Genomic DNA, 12,918 nt, shown 5'->3' on the forward strand with positions numbered 1-12,918 from the left:
GCCGCGCGGACAGGGAGTGGTGTTTCCACATTAATTCGCCACTGAACATTTTCGAGGTCGCTCGAAGGCCGGAGTGTTCAGAAGCCACGGCCATAGGGAGGGGTACATCCCTGGACGCATCCCTCCCAAGGCTGCCACCTTCCACTACCAAAATGCATGCAAATCACAAATTTCTCAGTGCTCGTGTGATGAAGACACAGTACAACATTTTAAATTAATTTTTGCTACGTAATTGAAGACAACCAATTACCGTCTACACGGTGAAATTACACATGAGAAACACACGCGTGATTCAGACACTTAACGTCGCTGCAGCTCTCCCACCCTCGCCCCACCTCTGCAGGGCGTGCAGTTGGGCGCCCCGCCGGTGAGCGCGAGCCAGCGGAAGAGCGTGGCCGAGGAGGGGTCGCCCGCCGTGAAGCCGCCGCCGGGCCCGCTAGCGCGGCAACACTCGTCCCGCGACACGCCCGCACGCAACAGCTCCTTGCACCGCCCGGCGCGTGTCTGCTGCAGCCAGCAGTTGCCTGCTGCACGGCGTTACACACACACATGCAGCGTCACACACACGGGGCGTCACACACACACACGGGGCGTCACTCACGCGTCACACACACGCAGCGTCACACACACAAAAGACAAAGATTCCCCATTTAGCCTAAACAGACTGTTGGGGCAAGTGCTGTTAGCAAGTAGCACCTATAAAGGCCGGCACGGCACCACGCCCGGCCGCCTTTGTATGTCAGTGGCGATGTTAACACCGCACCAGGTACTCATTTGAGGCCGAGTCAACCTAGAGGAGGCTCAGGACCGGTTCAGATAATCGTCACTGGTGTTGACCATGAGCAGGAATCGATCCCGGGTTGCCGAATTCGTAGCACACTCCACAACATCATAGACAACGACACACGGCATCAAACAAGCGCACACACTAAGTGGGTCCCCACGTTCACACAAAATGCACCGAGATATTCAACTCATGTCCACCGGTGGTCCACTGCATTCTCACTTTTAGCCATGACGTGTCCATCGACTTAGTTTAATTATCACTGTATCTAAGCCATTGTTCATCTTCCTGTCTCAGAAGAATATCTAGAAATCACGTCTCCATGCTGATTTGCGTATTTGTCAGATTTATGAAATTTTCATTTTGACACAAAAATACCCCCTCTGTTTGCGATGTACTTAGGATGTTTTGGTGTAAAAAGTAATGGCCAAACTTCTGAAAATCTGACGCTTTGGAGGCAACGGTTGTTGGTTCTCAGAGATTTGTGAATATCCCAAATCAGTCGTCACTGCACAGTGGCCGGGAGTTAAAAGGGCACACCAAACGGTTTTGTGAATCAATATGTGGGGATCTTTGAGTCTTATTCCCTTTTGTGTGATCTGTCCAATGACATCTGTTGGGGAAGGAACATCAATTCTCCACATAGCATCTCGGGAAGCTACTGGGTTGATCGCCAAAACTAGACATCCCATTACAAGCTTTTCCCATCACACAAAAGAAGATGCGAAGGGTTTGTTACCCAAGAGCTATTATTCGGTAAATATTCACGTGCCAATTAAAAAACTGGTCATTAGAAAACATAATAATATACAGTATCTGAAAATCTCATGAGATTGAATGGTGTAAACGAGTGCACTCTTCAACTCTCATCCAGTCTGTGCCTTCTGACCTCTCGATGTATGTGCCATGAAGAAGGGCCATTTTCCGAAATGTCGCCCTATTACACATTTTTTCCTTTTTAGGCCGCAGTGTTATTGATAAATGTGTTGAGTTTGTTGTTGTTGCTAATTATGCTTGTGCACCAACCGCCAACGCAGCAGCATCACACAATTTGTTAAATCTTAAAGAAGAGTTGAGATTCAATAAGGCCTCTCTGAGTAAATTATTATTTGTTCCCAGATTTGCCTATTTTGCCATAGAAATTCAGGTTCATACAGTGCCAAGGATTTTTGTGCAGTCTTTAAAGCACCCCCCCCCCCCCATACAGGCTTTTCACTTTTGCTAATAATGAGACATGGAACGTGTAATGATTGAATTTGCATGTGAATGGATATGATTCTCAAATGCAGACTGGATTTTTATATAACCCCGGCTAGAATCACAGACTCACTCATTAGTGCTCTACATCTCAAGGCATTCAGCCCATAAAACTTTGTACACCCATTTACAGGATTACTGTCGTTCTCTGGATTATAAGACGCCCCAGAAAGTAAGACAAACCCTAAAACTTTTTGCGCCGTGTCAATAAAAGTTATGATACGCATCTGGTCTCACACGCACACCGACTAGACTATAAAATAAACCCCAAATGTTCCTTTAAAGGGAAAGATTGCATCTTATAATCCCGAGACTGTGGTAATTCCATAAATACTTGCCTATCGAAACCAGACGCTGATGTTTATCACTTTAAACTCAGTGCCGCTTATTCTCTGGATGTATTAGCCCTCGACCATAGTAATGTGGAATGTATTCCACTGGCTCACTTATACAAAAGATAAATTATTTCGCTTTCATTTCCGAGCACTAATTCTAGAATTTGGGGTGCGGTGGTGGCGCAGCTGTGAGCGCACTGCACTATGAACCGGGCGACCTGAGTTTGATTCCCAACATTAGTGGCAAAGGATATCTGAGCTCATACTAGGTTGCTCACCACCAACCCCCAGAACTTAGACGTTGGGAGGCCTTAATCAAGCAGTTGATTGACAAGGGACTGTCAGCGAGTGAATATAAGAAATTCAGCAGTTGTACTCAGCGAGGTGGTAGCCTTATCTATATATATAAAAGTTAACATTTGTGTGTGGGTTTGTGGCGGGGTTTGTGTGTGGTCGCGCTTGGCTCTCCAACGGTGAGGTTTATGTGAAATAAAAATAGCCAGGCACCACGCCGTAAGCTCCGCCATGAGCAAGCGCTATGCCTTTTTCACATCCATCAACTTTAAATTAGTTTAATTAGTGATTTAGTGCGAGTTTTGTGCGCTTCCCTTTTATGTATGTATTTCTGACGCGTGCGTGACCATACCAACTCACGCACCTTTGGGGGGGGGACGCCCAGCCCCAACCTGCCAAGGTGCCACCTCGGCCTGCTGGACAATCTATGCGAGGCCAGAGGCTCTGCACGGGACTAGGCCTCACCATGCCACTCTCTCAGGTGAGTACTTTGTGCTATACAGTCGATAAATACTGCTAAAGAGTCAGAATGTACTACTGTATTGATAGTAGGTAGCACCAGTCGGTATGCACTGCTGTAATCATAGCAGGTACCACCACAGTCAGTATGCACTGCTGCAATCATAGCAGGTACTACCACAGTCGGTATGCACTGCTGTAATCATAGCAGATACCACTACAGTATGCACTGCTGCAGTGAAAGCAGGTACCACCACAGTATGCACTGCTGTAATAGCAGGTACCACCACAGTATGCACTCCTGTAATCATAGCAGGTACCACCACAGTATGCACTGCTTGAATCATAACAGTTACTACCACAGTCAGTACGCACTGCTGTTAGATTTTTAAGAGTAGTTTTGAAATATTTTTAAGACCCAGGCAACGCCGGGTACTTCTCACGAGTTATTAATATAATAAGACTTACCTCAATTCCTAGCTTGCAAGTTTAAATCCCGAGCGGGGTTTAGCTCAGCCCATCATCTCTTTGAGGGCGTTAAAGTAGGTACCACATTGTGCCATAGCAATATGAAATTTCCACCACTTCTAACCCAACCCGTCACCGTCCCCCTAGAGATTAGCAGAGAGACAGTTCTGTTTGTCAACACATTTCAGGATGCTGGCTTCTGGAGGCCTATATGGATAATGGGGATGATTTGAACATTTTTAATTAACCAGGCTAGGTAGAGGGGGTCCGTGAGGGCAATGAGCATGTAACGTAGATGTATAGAAATAATTACGTGTATATTGCTGCACTGCCTTCTTCTGCGACCACAAAGTCCTGCCGCTCCACATTAACCTGTTGTGCAGTGGTCACCAATCAAAGCATCATCCAGGTTCAACTCTGCTTAAGCTTCCGAGAACCTGATGAGATGGGGAGCGTGCCACGTTCTATTCTATCCTTGCGTAGATGGGGTGATAAATGCCAATGTCCAGGTCTGCTTGCCACAAGGGCTTGCTAGGTGATTTGACCAGGGCAGGACGAGGGGCATGGGCATAGGCTTGTTGGTACGGGCGGCTGTTGCCCATTGGTGCCAAACAAGGTCGCTCGCCCCAACTAATTATTTTGGGCACCATTCATTTGGATCGGAGCCTGGGATGTGCCAGTCGCTCATCAAACACGAGCGTCTGTGTGTGGGTCGCCGCCGTTTAAAATAGCGCCGGCGAGATCACGGCGGGTACTGCGTGCGCGCGCGTGTGTGTGCGCGTGTTCATTATGCCTCGAGATAGAATTCCCAACTTCCAGGAAAAAAAAAACAACGCAAGTTCTATTCCGAATGGTGCCATGCGCGTGCGTATTTGAAATAAGAACCCCCTTGGGAACACTGAGTAGTCCATCGCTGAATAGACTGCCTCTCTCGGCTCGAACACAATGCTATAAATAAATAGGCAGTAATGGCGTTGGTGGAAGAGGCCAATCACCGTTGATGTGGGTCAACAAAGTCAAAACCAGCCCATTGCTATTGTTATTCCTTGCTGTGTAAATAAAATCCAACCGGGATTCACGTTGCATCAGGAAACCCATTTGTGCATTAATTGAATACCATTCGATGTAGATGATGATTACATTAAAAAAACAAAAACAAATCCTAAAATCTGCTGCCCTCCACGACTATAATGATGCCTGCCCTACCATTCCTGTGCAGTGCGATTGATTTTTGACGCTATATGAATCCTAAATCCAGAATGTATTTTGTTGCACTTAATGTCATTAATGCAAAACAAAATTAAATGTAACTTTTCCGCATGGGTCACAATTTCATTACATCTTGGAGAGGAACCAGACACATTGGTACCTCGGCTGCCATCTTCCCCTTCCCACCTCCAGTCACAATACTTGGGACACCAATTATGACGTAGCGCCTGAGGCGGCCGCTCCACCCTATCTCGCCCCCCACCGGGCCCCAACCCTCGCTACGACACTGGGGGGCGCTAAGTCCAGGGTGGTCCACATGTCTTGTGACCCACATTCAATTCTCAAAATTGTAATATTTTGTACACCAATGGGTAAGTAATGTAAGTAATCTATATATATAAAAGTAAAAAGTTGTGTGTGGGTTTGTGGCGGGGTTTGTTTGTGGTGGGGTTTGTGTGTGGTCGCGCGCTTGGCTCTTCAACGGTGGGGTTTACGTAAAAAAAATTGCCAAGTACCACACCGTAAGCCCCGCGGTTAGCAAATGCTATTCCTTTTTCACATACGTCAACTTTAAATTAGTTTAATTAGCGATTTAGTGCTATTTTTGTACGCTTCCCTTTTATTTATTTATGACGCGTGCACGACCATACCAACTCACGCGCCTTTGGTGGGAGGGACGGCCCATGCCAAGTCACATGCCTTCGGCGGGAGTGAGGGGGATTAAATAGCCAGGTGCCACGCGGTAAGCCCCGCCGTGAGCAAGCGCTATTTCTTTTCACATCCATCAACTTTTAATTATTTGAATTAGCGATTTAGTTCGATTTCTGTGCACTTTCTTATTTATTTATGACGTGACGACCATACCAACTCACGCGCCTTTGGTGAGGAGACCGGCCCATGCCAAGTTGCACGCCTTCGGTGGGAGTGAGGGGGACATTTTCTTTCACGTTAAAAATCCTATAAAAATACACTAAATGCTCTCATGTCCCCCACCCCGATGCATGCAGTTAATACTACTATACAATTGGTAGATGCTACCACTATAGGCCGTAGATATTACTGCAGAGCGGCCGGGGACATCGTGCCTGATAGGGGGGGGGGGGGGGGGGTCAGGGGGGGGGGGGTCAGGGGTAGCAGCCCAGCCTGCCATGGTGCCACCTCGGCCGGCTGGACAATCTAGGCGAGGCCAGAGGCTCTGCATGGGACTAGGCCTCACCACGCCACTCTCTCAGGTGAGTACTTTGTGCTATAGAGTCAGCATGTACTACTGTAGTGATAGCAGGTACCACCACAGTCGGTATGCACTGCTGTAATCATAGCAGGTACCACCACAGTCAGTACGCACTGCTGTTAGATTTTTAAGAGTAGTTTTGAAATATGTTTAAGACCCGGGCAACGCCGGGTAATTCCTGCTAGTATAAAATAATAATGTTAGGGATCAATGAATTAGGAGTCGCAAGACATCTGGACCACCCTGTACTGAACATGAGATTGTACAAATTATGTTGGCGATGCTGTTGACATGTTGCAGTGGTACACATGCACCAATAACAATAACACATTCGCCGATAACACATGCCTGAATGTGCTATGAAGGTAAGGGCCATTGCTCGAAACGTCGCCAATCATACGTATGTATGGTGAATTGTACGTTGCCAACCCTGTTAATCGGAGGTGCGGGGGAAGGACAAAACAATTGTTGGCAGTGTTATTGAGGAATGTGTTGAGTGTACGTGTTAAGTGCTATTGTGTTGATGCTCCTCCCCACTGCAGGGTCGTCTACTCATGCAGTTTTCCCCAGGGTGTGGGTGAGGGGGCGCAATGATGAATTCAACACTCAGCTGGTGGACCACGCGGCTTTGTGAAAAAAATTATTATACCCTTTGGTTCTTTCGGTAAAGTCACGTAGGTAGAAATAAAATAATATAAAATAAAACATCAAATCACGACGTTTCGATCGCAACACAAGCAATCCTCATCAGGTGGGAACACCACAGCAAGCAAAAATGCTGAAGTGGGCGAGAGAGCTGCCGTGGCAAGAGGTTATATAGGTAAGAAAGGGGGGAGGAGCAAGGGGGGAGAGAGGGGGGGTAGGGGAAGGAGGTGGGCTGCGTGAGCTCTCATAGCCCCCATCACACACACAGCACTCACATAGTTCTCACATAGCCCGCTTACAGCCTCTATCAAACACAGCGTGTTAAAAGCGTTCATGTAGTCCTCATACATATCCCGCTTACACCCTCTATCACACACAGCGTGTAAACAGCCCTCACCTACACAGCTAACTTAGAGTCTCTATAAAACACAGCATGGAAAACAGCTCTCACCCACAGATAATTTCCACATTCCCGTTGTGGATAAATGTCTGTCCGTCGGACTACAACTGTTTATCCCTAGACTTATACAGTTCATAAAAGTTATCGTGTCGGTGGTTCAATTAATTTAGGACATTGCTTGTTTCTTGAACCAGGGGTGGAAATTTCACATTATGATGACAGGTCTATGAATGTGATAAACCACTGCTGACTGCCTACAAGGTTGTCATCATTTTATCTTACCCAAAATAGATGATGGGGTTGATTGAGCGAATAATCAAAAGGCAACAAGAGTTTATATTATAAAACAACATCGTGAATAGAAATTGGTGTGCTCAAGATGAGGCATGTTCTATCCACTACACCATTGATTGAACGAGCAACGGAGTAAGACAACAAAAGTGATTGAATAAAAATAATTATAATAATTAAAGCCACCAGCTATTAATGACACAGATACATAGAGAAAGTTTACAATCAGGTGAGAACCCATCCAACCTCGGATGTAAACAAATAATGTGGAGAACATAACTGAAAATGTAGCAACGCAAATGTTTTAAAGTATTAGTAAGATATAGTTAACTTTACAAGCATGTACTTTTCCACCGCTGTCTTGGGTAAATTATAAAAAGCATTACCCAATTAAATGTTTGGCTCAATGTGATTTTAGGAAATCAAGAGGAAATCTGTGCTGAATTTCCACAGCAAGTCATACACAGCAATACACTCATCACAGCGGTCCACTACGGTGTCTACGGAGCATGAGAGAAAGAGAATTACATTATTTTACCCAGATACTTTTTTTTATTTTGAGTTTTACAGCCAGATTTACTCCTCGAAGGCTTTTTTTAACGCCTGCAAGCAAACTGCTTGCTGTACATGCAATGCGAATCCATCGCAATAACCGTGTGTGCACAAGTGCTGTCGCACTCACATATACTCTCATGGCTTTTAATCCGTCGTAATCGGATTAGCAACAACTACTACCACCACTACTTAGCACACACGCACACGTGTACTTATTAATTGCAATGTGGTGCACATAGGGGGTGGAATGTATATATACGACTCGTATGAATTTCCTCCGCTTTGTCGCTATTAACTTTCATAAACTTTTTTAAAATTTGATTTTACCAGGTAAGGCTCACTGAGCACTATAGCTCTTTTTCAGAAGCGACCTGGCCACAAGTGTCTTATCATGTGGAAATCTATAGCAGCCAAATACTCGAAACGCATGTTTATTCTAAATGTGGAGGGAAAACCCAGAGGAAAATCCACATGACCACGGGGAGAGAGACGCGCTAACTCTAAATACAGAGGTGTCAGGTCGGGATCGAACCCACGGCCTCCTGTGTACCAGGAGAGCAGCTAATATCTCGCCACCGCGGCACCCATCTTACCTTGTGAGGAGTTGTGGGACAACACATGGAGCAAGATGATCGTCCCTAATACCAGCCACCCTCTCAACGATTCTACAGCTCCCGGAGTCATTGGTGGTTGGTGTCGGTGGTTGTTTGTGGTGGTTCTTGTGTTGGTGGTGATTGTGGGGCCCGACCAGGCAGTGGAAATTGTTGAAAATTTTTTTACAACTCCAAGAGGGCAAAACAAACAGGCAGCGAGGTGGACACCGAGAGAAGCTCTGAGACACGCTGAGCCCAAGCAGGAGCGCTAAAAGGAGAGGAGTCCATCCATTTATATAGCGGGGGAGAGGCACGGGGAGAGGAAAGGGGGGAGATTCAAGGGGGTAGAGGCAAGAGAGAGAGCGAGGCAAAGGCGCGGGTGGGGGGGAGACGCAAGTCAGAGAGGCAGGGGAGGGAGAGGCATGAGAGAGGCAAGGGAGAGAGGCAAGGAAGGAGGAGGGGAGCGCTGAGGGGCGGGGAGTAGAACCCGAATCGGAGCAGCGGCACGGGGGGCCGAGGGAAGGGGGGGGCAAGCGGGCATGCTGCTACTGATGATGGGGCTGACGATGCTGCTGATGACGATGCTGCTGCTGATGATTCTGCTGCTGCTGATGATAATGATGTTGATACTGCTGCTGATGTTGATGATGATGATGCTGCTGCTGCTGATGGATGATGCTGCTGATGATTATGATGCTGCTGATGTTGATGATGGTACTGATAATGATGTTGATACTGCTGATGATTTTGCAGATGGTGCTGATGATGATGCTGCTGCTGAGGATTATGCTGATGATGCTGCTGCTGATGTTGATGGTGTTGATGTTGATGCTGCTGATGATGATGTTGCTGCTGATAATGTTGATGGTGTTGATGGTTCTGATGATGATGATGATTATGTTGATGCTGCTGATGATATTGATGCTGCTGATTATGATGCTGCTGCTTCTGCTGCTGAGGATGATGCTGATGATGTTGATGGTGCTGATGATGATGTTGATGCTGCTGATGGTTATTGCTCTGCTGCTTTTGGTGGTGGTAGCTGTGGTGTTAGTATTTGTGCTGCTCTGGTAGTGATGGTGCTGTTGCTGTTTTTACTGCTGGTGCTGATAGTGCTTATGGCACAGCTGTTGGCGTTGGTGGTAATGCTGCTGTCAGTGAGGGTGGTGTTATTGTTGGTAATTCTGCCTGCTTATACTGCACCTAGCCTGACACGAGCGCCGTAGTGACATCACTACCACTTCGTGGTGAACATCGGTTGTTATTGTCGTTGTTATACAAGTATAGTCCAGGCTCCATTCTGCTTAGCTTCCGATTGTTTTACGATATCTGACGCATTCCGAATATTTGGCTTATTAACCGCTTTTACTTTCCGTAAGGCAGTGGTAATGACGAATGTTTTAACACAGGGAATTCTCTAGACTTGTGGGTGCACAGTGAATCGAGATTTGACGGTGTCTGGGCTGAGCCCGTGATGAATTTGCGTGAGGCGTTGAGCGCCCACGTGAAGATGGACAAAATACGCCAAGGGACTCGGAGAGGTGCATTCTTGGCATTAAAATTCCATTTAATCAAACGGCTTTCCATCGTCTACAATGGCTAGGGGATAATGAATGGAATTTAATATTCATTTGTTAAATAAAAGCTGATGTAGATGTCACGTACGCTACGTCTGCTGGAGGGCCCAGTACTAGAAAATACAGGCGGATATTTGTACCCGAGGCGTTTATTGAAGGTGGATCGGGATCAACATTTTTAAATAGACTAACGATAATAGGAAGGAGTGTTGTTGTTGTTTAATGATGAAAATAAAACATCCCATTGCGCATTAAGGAGAAAGTGTTCAATCAGTGTACTCGCCCACTACGCACACGGATCAGAAACGTGGAGACTAACACAAAGACAGAACATCAGCTGAGAAGTGCGCAAAGAAACAGGAACAGGTTCACACTGTTAGCTTTGCACATTCACTGGGATGGCCGATGGCCGAGACTAACGATGAAGTTGCAACCAAAGCAGAGAATGCGCTGGAGAGGAGGGCCACTGCGGAGGTCGATGGATTGTTGCTTCGCGATGCCGTGAGACCGTGAGGGATGGCGACAGCATGGGGAGACCTTCATTCAGCAGTGTGTAGATCGTGGCTGATGATGGTCAGAAGGAAAAAGCAAAGGCAGTGCTCCCCAACCCCATCTGGTAGATGAGGGGAGCGAACAATGAATGGAACAATTATAATATTAGGCAACTACATTGGGGACCGCACTGAACAGCGTGGTTAGATAAGGACAAATAACCCTATGACCGACACGGCACGGGGAGGCCTTCATACAGAAGTTGATTGACAAATGGCTCTAGATTATTACTTTATTGTTTGATATAAGAGACTGTTAGTTTTGTCCAAAAAAGAGCGTGCGGCGGTGCTGATTTCCCACTGTCCTGAGCTCGTACAAAAATTCCACCTGCCTATGCCGGGAACATGTGGCCCGAGGAAGTGGCGCTGCTCTGAATATGATAAGATGATAGCCATGATGATTGTGATGATGGTTGTGATGAAGATGATGGTTGTGATGACGATTATGTTGGTGATGCTCATGGTGTTGATTGAACTGAATCGACCCTGACCGTGATTACCGACCTACTGGGATCCGTGCCAAATGTGAGTTAGAGCTTGCCCGGTCAGATATAAACACCGGTGAGTGAGCAATTATCAGTGGGGTTTTTTTACAGAACAGTATATATTTTGCATACAGCATATGGCACACAGCCGATGAACAAATCGCCTTAAATGCCCGAGAATCTTGTCAGATCTCGGAAGCTAGGAAAAGTTCAGCCTGCATCGTGACTACCATCACGCACAAACAGGTTGCTATAGACTGCTATGGAGCTACGTGGTGGGCGCCAGTGCACTGTACTCCAATGCTCCCGTGTAGGCCTCGGCAAGGTAAAAGGTCAAAAGCAACGAGCCTTCCTTTACCCTACCTTTTATCCTTACCCCATACAAATTACCTGATTACAGGGTAATTACTGGGGTACTACACATGAAAAAGGTTTATAACAGGTAAAATGCTAGGTAGAGCGCTTTAGTCATATATAATTCTCTCGATGATTCCAATTGTAAATGGAGGCCACGGACTGCACCACGGAGCTTTTAGCTAGCGGTAAACAATGTATTTACCGGGTAATAATCATGCTACCTTTACCCTACCGGGTAATTCTTCCATGCTACCTTTACCCTACCCTTTACTTTACCTCTCGGCATGTCGACACCTTTACCCTTTACCTTTTTACCCAGTAAAAAGGGTAAATTACCTTACCTTGCCAAGGCCTTTTCCTGTGTCTATGCTACCCTACTTCACCAAAGTGGCACCAATCAGCATGGTGAAGTATTGTTAAATAACTCACAATCTTCACAGTGTTGGTAGGCACTCACCCAGCAGTGGATTAACACAGAGACTGTAATGTGCATATGGAAAACACAAATAGTATATGTATATTAAAGACAAATTACTCTTAAATCTTGATGACAATTGCTTGTGTTGCGATCGAAATGTAGTTTTTTGTTATTTTGTTATTTTCTTTGAACCTATCTACGTGACTTTACCGAAAGACCCAAGAAAACAAATTACTCTTATCGTTCGTCGTTTTCTTTTTGTATTGTTTGTTGTTTAAACCTACTGACACGCCCCTAGTAGACATCTGTGAAAAGGAGATTCGTAGCTCATCGAATTACTCCAGGCGAAATAAAGATTCTGATTCTGAAATTCAACACATTCATAAAAACTACTGTGGCCTTTCAATAAAAATATATAAGCGAGGTTTCGGGCAATGGCCTTCTTCGTAGCCCATGCGGCCCACAAACGTTGCTTATCTATATATGTAGCGGATTAACACGCGCATACAGGGGGGAATGGTAAAGATGCATGAGTTATGGACAGTGGGGTTGCGTCGGGCCGGCCAGATGTGGCGGCGGGAAACTGTGCAGTAATGACGGGCCAATTAAGCTGGAGAGCGATGTACCGCTGTGATTGGCTGGGGTTGTTGTCAAGGGCGAGGTGGCGCCGGAATGTCTGGGAACAGAGGGGGCAAGTAACAGGTGCAGGGGGACATGGGGCGTCGGTGTCATGCGGCCTAATTAATTGGTTCGTAATGAGAACGGGGATATATTCGGGAGACGGGAAGAACGAGTTGAGTTGTCGCTGGGACTGGAGCGAAGCAGGTCGGGGAGAACCGGAGTGAAGACATAGGAGACAGAACAGGCTAGCAGTAGAGCAGAGAAGCAGAGAGAAGCAGAGACAACCAGAGACAGCCGTGACAAGCAGAGAGAGACAGAGAGAAGCAGAGACAAGCAGAGAGAAACAGAGACAACCAGAGACAGCCGAGACAGGCAGAAAGAGACAGAG

At 46.4% G+C, this 12,918-nt stretch overlaps 1 protein-coding gene across 1 annotated transcript in view; it reads right to left on the reverse strand.

The window, feature by feature from the left end:
• The window catches only part of LOC116950655 (follistatin-A-like), a 47,229-nt gene extending 38,204 nt beyond the window's left edge, over nucleotides 1–9,025 (reverse strand). Inside the window, exons 1-2 of the mRNA XM_032968594.2 lie at nucleotides 8,522–9,025; nucleotides 336–527 (exon numbers count right to left, since the gene is read on the reverse strand). Of these exons, the coding sequence (XP_032824485.1) occupies nucleotides 336–527; nucleotides 8,522–8,612 (283 nt within the window). The 5' untranslated portion in view covers nucleotides 8,613–9,025. The remainder of the gene's footprint in view (nucleotides 1–335; nucleotides 528–8,521) is intronic.
• Nucleotides 9,026–12,918: the final 3,893 nt, after the last annotated feature.

The sequence above is a fragment of the Petromyzon marinus genome, chromosome 40 (genome assembly GCF_048934315.1).
Source record: "Petromyzon marinus isolate PM22_M1 ecotype Great Lakes invasive population chromosome 40, UKy_Petmar_22M1.pri1.0, whole genome shotgun sequence".
NCBI classification, from domain to species: Eukaryota; Metazoa; Chordata; class Hyperoartia; order Petromyzontiformes; family Petromyzontidae; genus Petromyzon; species Petromyzon marinus.